The 16,166-nt window shown below is 42.9% G+C and overlaps 1 protein-coding gene across 3 annotated transcripts; it reads right to left on the bottom strand.

Annotated features, from left to right (window-relative positions):
• Positions 1-10,250: 10,250 nt before the first annotated feature.
• On the bottom strand, positions 10,251-16,164 carry coq7 (Ubiquinone biosynthesis protein COQ7 homolog). 3 transcript variants are annotated; one of them, NM_001160669.2, is given in 7 exon segments: positions 10,318-10,497; positions 11,049-11,117; positions 11,552-11,691; positions 11,871-11,985; positions 12,237-12,418; positions 14,362-14,462; positions 16,108-16,164. In NM_001160669.2, coding segments are annotated over 5 exon segments (501 nt in total). In that variant the 5' UTR covers positions 12,336-12,418; positions 14,362-14,462; positions 16,108-16,164; the 3' UTR covers positions 10,318-10,419.
• Positions 16,165-16,166: the final 2 nt, after the last annotated feature.

The raw sequence follows: 16,166 nt of genomic DNA, 5'->3' as shown, positions 1-16,166 counted from the left end.
CGAAATAAAAAACTTGTTGTAAATCTATCACCTTTTCGCTAGAACGCCTTGAGCAGAGCGTTTGAGATGGCATTGCTGCTATTTTGTTTTCTTTGATATGGGATTCGACAGATTATCATTTTTTACGCACCGACGGGCTTCAGATCAATAGCGAAAGCACATTCAATGTTCTCGGCTCCCCATGTTGGTTTCAACTCTCTGAACCAGCTAGAGGTCAGGGGCCAAGCCTCTCCTAACCACCGTGAGGACACACACACATCTCCGAGGTCCATTACCTACTGCACTTTACTAGTAAAGAAAAACATTTAGCATAACCTCACACAGAATGTGCCGAGGCCGTAAAGACCTTGCTGAACTTAACACTAGCAGGGTTAGAAGCTTGACCCCTGAGCACATAAGAGGCATACTTTCTCCCTGTGTTGTTTTTTTCTCACGTTTTTCTCATCTTCAAGGTCAGGCTATAGACACCTAAAGCTTGGGTGGTCCAGGGCACTTTGTCTGCTGAGCATGTGTGTCATCACCAGTGTCAGTGAGCTGATGGCGAGCTAGAATATCTGTCGGCAGAGAGCATCAAAGAATTGACATACACCACATTTTATGGGGACACACCACAACACAGAAAAGGTTATGACCCACTGGTAACAACTTCAAAATGAAGCACACGGGCATTAAATGACCACCATATGCTGGCCACATGGGTGTCCAACGGTGAACAGTATTCATAGCAGCTTGAAGTCAACTTGTAAGAGGACAGAATACAGAAGCTCTGCGGGTGTGAATACTGGCCGCAGTGACATATAAACCACACAGGAGCTTAAATTGGCAATCTGCTACCACATCACCCTGATATCAGGGTTGTCACCAACGTTGTAGGGCATCGGAGGGCCCGTGACTGATGAGCCAGGAGAGTGGCATGTTTACGAGCTGCATGAAAGCCGTGCTCAGCGGAGAGCAATGGAGCCCAGTGAGAAACAGCATTGCCAGGACACACCCTTCAATCAGCCCAGTCGACAGAAGGGACTTGACCGGGATTGGTGCAAAGTGTGAAATGGCCACTAAAGAGGACTAACAGGTGGGGTGGGCAACGCCCTCGACTAGAGCCAGGTGTTTAGAGGCCATGCGTGGCAACCTTCTGCAAACTGTCAACCAGTCAACGTGATGGATGGAGGGGAATGATAGCAGTGAGAACGGGATCGGCTTCAGGAGCAGGGTAATGTAACGGCCATAGACATGGTGGCATGACATACTGTAGGCCCATAGGTATGGTGGGTCCGCGAGAGGCCACAGAGGGGTGCATCTAATGCTCCCACCTCTCAGCCCATCGTCGGCGTGCCTGGCGCATCTTTGCCAGAACAGATTTCATCAGTAGATGAACTGCACAGCCCCTATCCTCCAGCTAGCAACTGTAGTGTGAGTAAAGAACGAGGCAAGACAGAGAGAGGGGGTATAACTCCACGACTTCAGAAGAACAGGCCTCTTTGGTCTCATGCAACATACACTGGAACCTAAATGTGTGAAAACAAATCACATTTTGAAAGCAAATACTGTTGTCAAAAAAAAAGTTTTAAAAATGTATCAATTGGGTCTTGAAAGGAGCCCTGTGGCACACCGTTTACCAGAAAACACCCTATAAACCAAAACAAACTCAAATACCAATTTTGTCTGACGCAACATACACTGGACCGAGCCCTGTGGCACACCTAGTACCAAAAACACCACATTAATCAGATAAATTGTAAATGCAAACTTACTAGCAGAGTATTGCAGAGTCCATGAACGGTCTCCTGTTGCCCAGGTCATTGTCCTCTTGCCAGGGTCCCAGGGGGGCCTGGGGACATGCTTCAGTGAATAGCTTGAAGAGTCGTTGGGGCTCATGACACGGAGGAGCAGCAACGTGGCCTGGGAGTCATGCTTGAGCGGCCGAGCACCCAGCCTGTCACTGTGCTGATGTATGTGCCCGCAGGGTCACGCTACGCTCAGAGGGAAGCAGGCAGCAGGGCCTTGGCCCTCACATAAGCCTCTCCCCAGCTGATCCACAACGCAGGGTGCCAACTGCCAACACAGCTGTCCAGGCCTGGCTGCTGAGGACAAGCACACGTAATGATTGCTACCACCAATGAATAAGAGAGCTATCGGAGTCTTGGGAGTTAATGTTAATGTCCTGAATCTGTAAAAGTAGATTCATGTTAATATTAAACCTAATATTCACATGGTCATCCACTATGACTATGTGAACCTGCTAAAACGCTTCATAGGCAACATATAACCCAGATACAGAACATGACCTTGGCTGAATTTCTCTGGATCTGGTAGGTGGCGGTCTTGCTCATGTCGGGGCGGCTGTAAATCAGGGATTCCTGCTGAGGTGATGTCAGTCCTTTACATCATGTGTTGTGGCTCCCCACTGTGTGGACACGTGGGCACAGCTTTTCTAGAGCCTTTTCACAGGGGGAGGGAGGGGACCCACATGTCTGACCATTTACTGGAAAGACAAGTCAGTTTATGTATGAGTGTACGGTATGTTTCAAAAAACATGTGGGCCCCGCTTGTCATCTTTCACTCCCACATCCAGCTACAACAGGCAGTATAGATAAATGTTTTTTTTTATTTTTTACTTTGACAACCAAATTTGTGTACAGAATTGGCCACTGGTCAACACCATTGTGTTCAGTGCTGCACTGGCTCAGATCAAGCTAATGGCCCCTCGCTTCTCAGAAGCGCTTATAAAGGTTAAATGCATGAATGCTGTGAGAAACAAGAACAGAATTCGAACATACAAACACTGCGGTGGAATTCTGCTTGAATTTATGGTAACGTGACAGCTAGCATCTGCGCTAGTACGCTCTGATAATAAATGAGGGACTCTGCCACTGATGTTATACAAACAAAACAAAATATGATTGGCTAGTTGCCCTTGTTATAGCCTTAATCTATCAATGCAACTGTTACAATATATGTTATATATGTGTTTAATTTTAAAGTCAAATCAGTCTTTTGAAAATAATCGTGAATTCTTTTTTAGGTCAGTAAAACCCTCATTACAGTACCAAGCTCTCGCACCTGGTTTTGCAATGTTTAAAACAGATCAAACCCAATAACTTAATGAAGAATATGGAAATTAACCAGAAAAATTTACACAAAGAAGACAAATAAAAAGTAGCACCTCCTATCTAACATCAGAAGCATAGGTTTGTTCGGCATAAAAGTCAAAGTCCAAAAAGTATCAACATAAAGCATTATGGGAAAGTTGAACATGTTATTTTGATACAAAGTTTATTTTTTACAAAGAACCTCAAAGAAACAACATTTGTATTTATTATTAGGGTAAATACCAGGTATATAGCAGGCTGGAAAATACCAATCGCCTCAAAACTTCTATTACATTTTAGGAAGTTAAGACGGTCCATTGGGAAAACTCTTGAATCCACAAATAAATGAACGGTGTCTTAACCTAACGAGTGGCTTCTTCATATTAAGAGACTCCGGTTATGTTCCAATATCCACACATTCTTTCTTAGTATGATAGTGTGGGTTTCAGAACTGAGATCTATTGTGATCCTGCTGAGAGAATGGCACCGTATGATAAATGTCAGTCAGATTTTATCCCAAGGCGGGTGATGGACAACCCTGTAGATCTAGGTCAAGAAACAATATGCTCTGCATCCGAAAGATTTTATGACGTATATGAATTTATATTGTCCACATGCACAAAATTTACAGCCTTGATTATTCACGGTCCCATTCGGGAGTTTTATTGCTATTTTCAAATTCTTGTTGCTGATTTCTCGGTCGATATATCAGCAGATTCCTTCTGAGGTGAATCTAGGCGAAGAAGCCGAACATTTCAACCACAGTTCTCCTGATTGCCATGTTTGGATGCTAAAAATAGCTTCATAATATTATGTCAAATGTCAATGAAGAACGTTACGCTGCGTCATAAAAAAAGATGCATTTCTGCTTGAGTCGTAGACTCGTAACGAAATCCTACTGCTTATCGAGTATCGTTGCTAATTTAGAAAACAGGTGCTAATTTAGACGTTGGGTTTTATGGTTAACTGTTATTAACACCTGCATCATGACGGAGTCGTCACTCATGTTTTAATTTAACAGCAAGTTTGTTACCCAAAGCTGTGCCAAATATGCAGTTGTACACTTGTTGCTTTTTAAAAAGACTTGCATCTTGGCTATAAAGCTGTCAACACTATTAATCTGGAACAGAAATAATATGTGACGATCAAACTTTAGACGCAAAAAGCCCCCCCCCCAGAGCCCCACCAAATGGGTAATGTATCATATTGATAGAACTATCAATAAATAGTATGCAACATACTTTTTATTTCTCGCTGTGACAAAGAAAGATTTCATTCCACAACATCAGGTATCCTAAGCCTGCTAAATATACTAAACTCAGCAAAAAAAAAAGAAACGGCCCTTTTTCAGGACCCTGTCTTACAAAGATAATTCGTAAAAATCCAAATAACTTCACAGAAGTTTCCCATGCTTTCACTGTTTCCCATGCTTGTTTAATGAACCATAAACAATTAATGAACATGCACCTGTGGAAAGGTCGTTAAGACACTAACAGCTTACAGACAGTAGGCAATTAAGGTCACAGTTATCAAAACATAGGACACTAAAGAGGCCTTTCTACTGACTCTGGAAAAACACCCACAGAAAGATGCCCAGGGTCCCTGCTCATCTGCGTGAACGTGCCTTAGGCATGCTGCAAGGAGACATGAGGACTGCAGATGTGGCCAGGGCAATAAATTACAATGTCCGTACTGTGAAACGCCTAAGACAACGCTACAGGGAGACAGGACGGACAGCTGATCGTCCTCGCAGTGGCAGACCACGTGTAACAACACCTGCACAGGATCGGCACATCCGAACATCACACCTGCGGGACAGATACAGGATGGCAACAACAACTTCCCGAGTTACACCAGGAACGCACAATCCCTCCATCAGTGCTCAGACTGTCCGCAATAGCCTGAGAGAGGCTGGACTGAGGGCTTGTAGGCCTGTTGTAAGGCAGGTCCTCACCAGACATCACCGGCAACAACGTTGCCTATGGGCACAAACCCACCATCGCTGGACGAGAAAGGACTGGCAAAAATTGCTCTTCACTGACGAGTCGCGGTTTTGGTGATGGTCAGATTCACGTTTATCATCGAAGGAATCAGTGTTACACCGAGGCGGAGGGTCCGTCATGGTCTGGGGCGGTGTTTCACATCATCATCGGACTGTGCTTGTTGTCATTGCAGGCAATCTCAACGCTGCGCGTTACAGGGAAGACATCCTCCTCCCTCATGTGGTACCCTTCCTGCAGGCTCATCCTGACATGACCCTCCAGCATGACAATACCACCAGCCATACTGCTCGTGATTTCCTGCAAGAGAGGAATGTCAGTGTTCTGCCATGGCCAGCGAAGAGTCCGGATCTCAATCCCATTGAGCACGTCTGGGACCTGTTGGATCGGAGGGTGAGGGCTAGGGCCATTCCCCCCAGAAATGTCCGGGAACTTGCAGGTGCCTTGGTGGAAGAGTGGGGTAACATCTCACAGCAAGAAGCACATCTGGTGCAGTCCATGAGAAGGAGATGCACTGCAGTACTTAATGTAGCTGGTGGCCACACCAGATACTGACTGTTACTTTTGATTTTGGACCCCCCTTTGTTCAGGGACACATTATTCCATTTCTGTTAGTCACATGTCTGTGGAACTTGTTCAGTTTATATCTCAGTTGTTGAATATTATGTTCATACAAATATTTACACGTTAAGTTTGCTGAAAATAAACGCAGTTGACAGTGAGAGGACGTTTATTTTTTTGCTGAGTTTATTATCACAATTCCAATGATATTCAACTCCTAATTGTTGCACAAAAAAACATGAAACCATGTGCAAAGCTGCAAAGTCATACACTGAACAAAAATATAAACCGCGACAGGCAACAATTTCAAAGATTTTACAGAGTTACAGTTCATATAAAGGAAGACAATCAATTGAAATGAATAAATTAAAAGTACCTAATGTGACCACCATTTGCCTCATGGAGCGCGACACATCTCCTTCGCATGGAGTCAATCATGCTGTTGATTGTGGCCTGTGGAATGTTGTCCCACTCCTCTTCAATGGCTGTGCTAAGTTTCTGGATATTAGCGGGAACTTGAACATGCTGTGTACACGTCGATCCAGAGTTGTGACATGTCTGGTGAGTACGCAGGCCATGGAAGAACATTTTCAGCTTCCAGGAATTGTGTACAAATCCCTGCGACATGGGGCCATGCATTATCATGCTGAAACATGAGGTGATGGTGGCACATGAATGGCACGACAACGGGCCTCGGGATCTTGTCACGTTATCTCTGTGCATTCAAGTTAACATCATAAAATGTCATTGTGTTTGTTGTCTGTAGCTTACGCCTGCCCAGACCATAACCCTACCACCACGGGGCACTGATAACGCTGACATCAGCAAACCGCTCGCCCCCACACGACGCCATACACACTGTCCGCCATCTGCCTGGTACAGTTAAAATCGGGATTCATCCATGAAGAGCACACATCTCCAGCATGCCAGTGGCCATGGAAGGTGAGCATTTGCCCACTGAAGTCAGTTATGACACTGAACTGCATTCAGGTCAAGACCCTGGTGATGAGTGTGTGTTTATAGTGTATTTTTGTTTGGTGTATATTAGTAGCTAATTAGCAATTCTCTTGCCAGATATCCGTAAGCCTATTAGCAGCGTTTGCCAAATGCACGGCTTGCAGAGACGCTTTGTTTGTCCAACCCTCAGATTTATAGACTGTTTTGCAACAAGAGCTAAAGCAGGAACTTTATGATTGATGATGGGTAGCCTATAAGTCAGCGTTTATTAATACTGAAAGAGACTCATTGGCGGTTCAGATAGGTACACTTGTATCTTTATGCTGTGATATCATAAGGTATTAAAAGGTACATGAGAACATAGTACCAAGGAAGAGGGGAGGGGGTATGGACTAGGTCACAGAGCAAACCAATCCATGTCAGTCTGTGTATCCCATCATGCCAAAAAAAAGACTTCACCTACATACATACAGTTGAAGTTGAAAGTTTACATAAACTTAGATTGGAGTCATTAAAACTCATTTTTCAACCACTCCACACATTTCTTATTAACAAACTATAGTTTTGGAAAGTCGGTTGGGACATCTACTTTGTGCATGACACAAGTAATTTTTCCAATAATTGTTTACAGACAGATTATTTCACTTATAAATCACTGTATCACAATTCCAGTGGGTCAGAAGTTTACATACACTAAGTTGACTGTGTCTTTAAACAGCTTGGAAAATACCAGAAAATGATGTCATGGCTTTAGTAGCTTCTGATAGGCTAATTGACATAATTTTAGTCAATTGGAGGTGTACTGGTAGTCTGGTTCATCCTTGGAAACAATTTCCAAGCGCCTGAAGGTACCACATTCATCTGTACAAACAATAGTACACAAGTATAAATATCATGGGACCACACAGCCGTCATACCGCTCAAGAAGGAGACACGTTCTGTCTCCTGGAGATGAACGTACTTTGGTGCGAAAAGTGCAAATCAATCCCAGAACAGCAGCAAAGGCCCTTGAGAAGATTCTGCAGGAAACAGGTACACAACTATCTATATCCATAGTTAAACAAATCGACATAACCTGAAAAGCCGCTCAGCAAGGAAGAAGCCACTACTCCAAAACCGCTATAAAAAAGCCAGACTACAGTTTGTAACTGCACACGGAGACAAAAGATCGTACTTCTTGGAGAAATGTCCTCTGGTCTGATGAAACAAAAATAGAACTGTTGGCCATAATGACCATCGTTATGTTTGGAGGAAAAAGGGGGAGGCTTGCAAGCCAAAGAACACCATCCCAGCCGTCAAGCAAGGGGGTGGCATCATCATGTTGTGGGGTTGCTTTGCTGCAGGAGGACTGGTGCACTTCACAAAATAGATGACATCATGACGGACAATTATGTGGATATATTCAAGCAACATCTCAAGACATCAGTCAGGAAGTTAAAGCTTGGTCGCAAATGGGTCTTCCAAATGGACAATGACCCCAAGCATACTTCCAAAGTTGTGGCAAAATGGCTTAAGGACAACAAAGTCAAGATATTGGAGTGGCCATCACAAAGCCCTGACCTCAATCCTGTAGAAAATTTGTGGGCAGAACTGAAAAAGCGTGTGCGAGCAAGGAGGCCTACAAACCTGACTCAGTTACACCAACTCTGTCAGGAGGAATGAGCCAAAATTCACCCAACTTATTGTGGGAAGCTTGTGGAAGGCCACTCAAAACATTTGATCCAAGTTAAACAATTTAAATGCTATGCTACCAAATACTAATTGAGTGTATGTAAACTTCTGACCCACTGGGAATGTGATGAAAGAAATCAAATCTGAAATAAATAATTCTCTCTACTATTATTCTGACATTTCACATTCTTAAAATAAAGTGGTGATTCTAACTGACCAAAGACAGGGATTTTTTACTAGGATTAAATAATTGTGAAAAACTGAGTGTAAATGTTTTTGGCTAAGGTGTATGTAAACTTACAACTTCAACTGTACATACATGCGCATCTCTGTTTGTGTCGTCATAAGTCATCGCGGACTGATAATAGTACGCTGGGTGGGCGGGTAAGGTTTAAACAAAGTGTTCCCGGTATAGGACTCGTAATACGTTTGAGTAGTTTTGTCCATCTTGGGGTGTGTGCCAGCCGGCCCGCTCTGTGATTTACATGAGGGGGGAGGGGCTATTTTTAAGGCAGAGGGCACAAAAAGAGCACAGTTACAGCATGTTAACCTTTAGGGTCAGGTCTGATACATAAACCCACCCCATCTAAAAAAAACTCCTCTGAACTCATGCTGGGGAAAATAACTCCCTGCCTGAGAACCAGCAGCCTGGCCCCAGTGAGAAATAACTCCTTAGTGGGCCGGTAGGGGCAGAAAACAACTGGGGTACAGGTGGCGAAACACACACTGACACACACATACACACAATGCCTAGTGAAGTTTAAAGGCTAGTTACACTTCCAAATTAAAGTTTGTCAGACTTTTTCAGACAAAAGCACGTCTCTCGACATTGGGGCAGAAAACAGTTCAGTGGGCTGTTCATGGGCCTTGGTTGGGGGCGGAAACAGTTCGGCGGGCCGTTCATGGGCCTTGGTTGGGGGCGGAAACAGTTTGGCGGGCTGTTCATGGGCCGGCAGGGGCAGAAAACACATAAGTGGGCTGTGGCTTGGATGCCAGAGGCACCCTCGCATACAGAGCAGGATCGGTACTGTCGAAGAATAATATACGTCAAAAGCATGATATCACACTGTTCCTTTAAACCCTCCTTGTTGCACCAACAACAACGCAGCTACTTTGTATTCTCTCTTTGCTACTTTACATTCTATCGTAGACATTGCACGTGGAATGGAGGTCAATACGTCTCTCTGTGCTAACTGATGTGTACTATAGCCTGCATCGGAAGTGGCTAGGGCAGATCTCAGGCACTAGGTCAGTACAGAACATACTATAAGGACACTTCAATCCCTATAGTCAATACAGGGGTCTCTGGGGAGTAAACTGAACCACCGGAAAACTTTTCTCTGCAGCGCTGAACGGCATTGATTAGCTAGACCCCCCTGCCAGCACCCGTCAGTTGTCAACCCTTCTTTCACTCTGATCTAATGTACTGGAACAGCTGTGTAAGAGGCTTAACCATTCATCTGGACTGACAAGCCATTGTTCATTGTGATTTATGACACATAATGTGTGAAAGAGGATAGTTTGTTGAAAGGTATGGTGATGGCATAACAATGCCAATATCGATATGTCCTCGGTAGAGATATGTTAGATATTTATCTTTCGGGGAATAACAAAGGCACGGGGGGGGGTTGCAGTGGAAAGGTGATTAGTCATTCAAACAATTAAACCTAACAGATAGGTAATTACAGTATGTAGTATATTACTTAGTATCAATGATGTTACAAAGTAAACTTGATAAGGAAGGTAGGTTCCAGCTCTGTCAGTGATGACCACAATGCCTTAGTATAGCAGGATAACACACTATCCCCATCACCTAGACCAGACAGAGGGTAGAATTACACCAACTTTCCCACCAATATCTCTTTGACAACTTGCTTATTCTAGGATGCCAACTCAGAGGTTTCAGCATTGAGCTGGTACCTATATGGTTTGGCTACTAGTGCTAGCGTTGAAGTAATTGACAACATCTTGGTTACAATTGGACAAAAAACACAACTATTTTTAATGGGAGTGCACTGACTATTACATTGTATAAAGTAGCAAGGTTCACTTTACTAATACAATTTACAAATCCATTTACATCACTTAAATCATTATATTTTTTAGGAAACCATCTTTGAGAAACTGAATGAATTATTACTTTATAGGCGCTGAGACACAAATATTGCGGCTGTGCAGCCAAGTTGTATTGCACCCTTCAAAACCTTGTATCCGGGTAGCTGAAACAAAAGAAAGAAAACACAAGAAAACCTTTATCAGAAGAGTTCAAAGCACATGATGTTTGACAGGAAACAGTGAAGGAATGTAACACCACAGTGTTCCCAAGCCGCACGCAATCTTTCCCACCATGACCCAGTTTTGGAGGAATCAAAGCATTTGAGTGGGAGATAATGAGACGGAATCCATTCCTTGTTTTTATGGAATAAATTTAAAGGAAAACCCATAATGATCCAGGGACAATAAACCACAACATAAAAAGACTGGGAAACACTGAGACATCACTATGCAACAACAACAACATAACACAATAACATAATTATTGACTGATCATGATATACTGCTTGCTTGATTTTTGCTCGAGGCGCTTTGAGATTCTATGGAAAGCACTTTAGAAATGTAACAAATTATGATTCATTATTATTAGAACTGAACTCAATTAAGGTTCACTCCACCAGCCATAGCTGTTGTCAATAACAGCGTAACAACAGAACCTTAACCAAAGGATTAAATAGAGTAAAACCTAAAGATCAAAGGGGGAAAGAGGGCTTACAGATTCAGCATCGTGCTCCAGTCCTGTATCATGATGTTCCATCTCATCATCTCGGAATTCCTTTATTAACTGTATGGAAAATAAATGGCCACATTCACTTCTCAGAAATCAAGACAACAAACACTCAAGACAAAGTACAGTGTGCATTATTCAATTATAGGGGTAGGGTTTTACCTGACCAGGAAAGTATGAGGGTCCTTACTAGCTACTATAGCCACAAAGTCATAAATCCCGCCCATTTCTACAATTTCTCTTCCTGAAATCTGACTTTAAAACTTACCCTAACCACACTGCTAAATTTATGCCTAACCTTAAATGAAAGACCAAAAAGCCTACATTTGGACTTTTTGGCTGTGGAATCTGACTTTGTGGCTATAGAAGCTACTGTAAACCAAGTAAGAGCCCTAGCTGGGGCACAGAGTTTTTCTTGATAGAGCCCAGAGATGTTCCTGGTCAGGAAAAACTCCAGGGCCCATGGTACGAGGGATGGTTCATTATCTTACTTTTAACAGCTCTACGTATCTGTCTGGGTCCTCCTCCATGAGGGCTCTGATCTGGCTGTTGTAGTGCTCTGAGATGCTCTCCTCCACAGCCACAGTACAGGCCATGGCCCCTTCTTTACCCAGTAGAGCGGTGCCCGCTCCTGCGGGGACACACCACAGAATATGGTCTATCCCCCAAGTGCCATATGTATCATACTGTTGTATTGGATTATTGTCTCATTGCAACAGAACTCACAGACATATACATCCATTCCCTTTGTTTATTTGTCAGGCATATGTGACAACTGTTGACTGTATGGAGTGAAGCCTTGTTCCTTACCAAGTAAAAAACCTGCAACGTTCCAGAGGGGCAACAGCAACGTTGGGCGAACTCTGTTCTCTGCAAGGATCTCATTGAATTTGGCAAGATGCTTCTTCTCTTGATCCCACATTTCCTTGAAGCATAGTGAAAATGAATATATAATTGAGGATGCTGGAATGTCAACATTTTGTTTTTGTGGGTCACCAAGCACTGACAACATGATTACATCCATTCACTTTAATTGTTGTCATAAAGTTAACTTTGGGGATACTGGAATGGTAGCCAATCATCTAAAAAACAAAACAAGTAGTTAGGCTATTGTCGTCTGCAAGAATGTAAGAAAAGTAGCTACATCTGTGCATGTGTAATGCAGACTACTTATACCTGAATAAGCTGTCCTGTCTGTGACCTTCCCAACACTGCCATCTGGCCGGCGTAGATGCGGTTGGCACCGTATTCCCCTGCGTGGTCCACCCGCAACATACTGTGCAGCAGAGCCTTCTCTGCTTCGTCGCGCGGGGGCGGTATCACACTGTATGCCCGAGAATTGAGCTGTACTGGTAGTGCTTCAAACAGGACGAAAAAGTGTATTAAAATATGTAGCTATTTTACTTTGCAGTCGAACATGTCACCTGCATTACATTTTTTTCTGCAGATCAACATAACTGTTAGCTATAACGACTGAAGTGTCTCACACCTTACAAAAGCACCATGTAAACTAAATGTGAAATTGCCAGCTAAGTTAGTTAACAACTAGCTCTAGCTGCAAAACTCACTTGAGCTGCTATGAGGATGCAAGCAAGACAGAAACTGACCACTGACAAATTATATATTCATAGGTCAGCATTTATGTATGAACACTGAGCAGACTTGTTTTTAGCATTGTAGCTAGCTAAACAGCATTGAGTGCCTACCTCTGTGCTTCAAACAACATTGTCGTATCCTCAAAGGACTGAAAACATGCGTCCAGTCATGCAATGCAATGTGTGCGAAAACGGCTCGTTGCATTGTTATGTGGCTCTATTATTCTGTAATTAATATATGTTACATATGCAGGTTGTCATTGAAATGTGCCTGCTTGTGGAGATGGCGCGGTCAAATGACGTAACTTCTTCTATGGTTTAATAGCGGCCCGCAAATAAAGGTTTAAGGTGCATGCTGCCACCTACTGTCCTGGAATGTGTGGTCAATCACGGTTTACATTTAACTCTACATTATTATATACAGTGCATTCGAAAAGTATTCAGACCATTTGACTTTTACATTTTTTTGTTACGTTACAGCCTTATTCTAAACTGGATTAAATGCATGTTTGTCCTCATCAATCTACACACAATACCCCATAATGACAAAGCAAAAACAGGTTTTTAGAAATGTTTGCAAATTTATTTTAAAAAAAGTAAAACAGAAATACCTTATTTACATAAGTATTCAGATCCTTTGCTATGAGTATCGAAATTGAGCTCAGGTGCATCTTGTTTCCATTGATCATCCTACAGATGTTTCTATAGCTTGATTGGAGTCCACCTGTGGTCAATTCAATTGATTGGACATGATTTGGAAAGGCACACACCTGTCTATATAAGGTCCCACAGTTGACAGGGCATGTCAGAGCAAAAACCAAGCCACGAGGTCGAAGGAATTGTCCGTAGAGCTTCGAGACAGGATTGTGTCGAGGCACAGATCTGAGGAACGGTACCAAAACATTTCTGCAGCATTGAAGGTCCCCAAGAACACACTGGCCTCCATAATTCTTCAATGGAAGAAGTTTGGAACCACCAAGTCTCTTCCTAGAGCTGAACCACCGGCCAAACTGAGCAATCAGGGGAGAAGGGTCTTGGTCAGGGAGGTGACCAAGAACCCGATGGTCACTCTGACAGAGCTCCAGAGTTCCTGTAGAAATTGGAGAACCTTCCAGAAGGACAACCATCTCTGCAGCGCTCCACCAATCAGGTATTTACGGTAGAGTGGCCAGACTGAAGCCACTAAACCAGTAAAAGGCCCATGACAGCCCGCTTTGAGTTTGCCTAAAGACTCTCGTCATTATTTATGATGAGAAACAGATTCTCTGGTCTGATGAAACGAAGGTTAAAATCTTTGGCCTGAATGCCAAGCGTCACGTCTGGAGGAAACCTGGCACCATCCCTATGGTGAAGCATGGTAGTGGCAGCATCGTGATGTCGGGAAGTTTTTCAGCGGCAGGGACTGGGTTACTAGTCAGGATTGAAGGAAAGATTAACGGAGCAAAGTACAGAGAGTAACCTGCTCCAGAGCACCCTAAGAACACAGCCAAGACAAGTGGCTATTGGACAACTCTCTGAATGTCCTTGAGTGGCCCAACCAGGTCTGAATACTTATGCAAATTAAATATTTACGTTTTTGATTTTTAATACATTTGCAAAAGTGAAAAACAAAACTGTATCAAGAACTACTTAGTAGATCCCTCCTATTAGATTTGCCAGAAGATAAATGAATAAATACATACAGTATCTACACTGTGCTAACAAACCTCCAAACGAGCTTCAACGCCATACAACACTCCTTCCGTGGCCTCCAACTGCTCTTAAATGCTAGTAAAACTAAGTGCATGCTCTTCAACTGATCGCTGCCCCCCCCCCGACTAGCATCACTACTCTGGACGGTTCTGACTTAGAATATGTGGACAACTACAAATACCTAGGTGTCTGGTTAGACTGTAAACTCTCCTACTAGACTCACATTAAGCATCTCCAATCCAAAATTAAATCTAGAATCGGATTCCTATTTCGCAACAAAGCCTCTTTCACTCATGAGGCCAAACATTCCCTCGTAAAACTGACTATCCTACCGATCCTTGACTTTGGCGATGTCATTTATAAAATATCCCCCAACACTCTACTCAGGAAAGTGTATGTAGTCTATCACAGTGCCATCCGTTTTGTCACCAAAGCCCCATATACTACCCACCACTGCGACCTCTATGCTCTCGTTGGCTGGCCCTCACTACATATCCGTCGCCAAACTCATTGGCTCCAGATCATCTATAAGTCTTTGCTAGGTAAAGCGATTCTGTCAGCACCCCATTCATATAACCAGAGCCCGAGCACATAAGATTCACCACCTTCTTACACTTTGTTTCAACATCTATGACATGATCTTTCCATGTATATCTCTCATTGAACCATATACTCAAATATGTGAAGGTAGAAAGACTACCGATAGGCTGTCTATTCAGAAACAACTGTATATTAATCAGCAACTTTCTTCTTTGAGAAGAACATACAGCAAGACGTAGCCACTGACAATTTAAAACCACAGTCAATCGACCATCTTTCAACAGCCACTATAGATTGTTGAATAGATTTGGTCACGAGAGACATTCCTTCCTCTCTTCCAAATAGCTCTAAAGTCAGCATATAGGGAAGCCCCAATGTACCTACCCACATTCGTAAACACATTGTTATTCATAATATTGAATAGGACTGATAGCACTGCCTTGAGGAATACCATTGTCAACTCCATAGGCATTGCATAAAATGGATCCTATTTTAACTCGAAAACAGAGATTAAATATGAAGGCCAAACCCTAGTTATATAACCTCCCACCAATAGCCAGTCTCTCCACATTGTGTCGTAGGCCTTTTCAGTGTAAAAAAAAAAGAAGACCGTAGCCATTGGGCTACTATTTTCATTACCAAAGTTTTTTCAACTACATTGCTCACCTTTACTAATGCATCCAAGGTAGATCAACCTTTATGGAATCTACTTTGATATTGACTCAATAAACCTCTATGTTCCAGGAAACAGGACAGTCTGACTATCATCTTTTCTGTCAGTTTACACAAGTTAGAGGTCAGTGCTACTGGTCTGTAACTATCAGCACATGAAGGATCCTTACCAGGCTTTACAAAAGGTAATATGACTACATGTTTCCATCCAGAAAGTATAACCCCCTCACTCTAAATCTTATTAAATAATTCCAGGAGAACATGTATGACCTCATCAGGTAATAAAATGACATCACGTTCGCAACGCACATTTATTACCCTCCAAAAACAGCCCAATCAAATCATTTTAGCAGTCAAATAACAAAGAAGAAAAATATTTACATACAAAAACATTATCTTCTTCCATGAATACATTTTTCTTTTGTGAATACCCGCTCGGGGAAAATATGGTATCAGTAATCTCATTCAACAATGCAATAATTCACCAATAATGCATTGGGAATATAACTTAAACTACCTGAATGTCAGTGGAGGATGCCAAGGGGAGGACGACTCATAATTGTCACGCCTGCTCCCACTCTTCCACCCTGGCGCTCGAAGGCACCAG

Source organism: Oncorhynchus mykiss, chromosome 13 (assembly GCF_013265735.2).
Source record: "Oncorhynchus mykiss isolate Arlee chromosome 13, USDA_OmykA_1.1, whole genome shotgun sequence".
Classification (NCBI taxonomy): Eukaryota; Metazoa; Chordata; class Actinopteri; order Salmoniformes; family Salmonidae; genus Oncorhynchus; species Oncorhynchus mykiss.
This window is presented reverse-complemented; position numbering and strand designations above follow the sequence as displayed.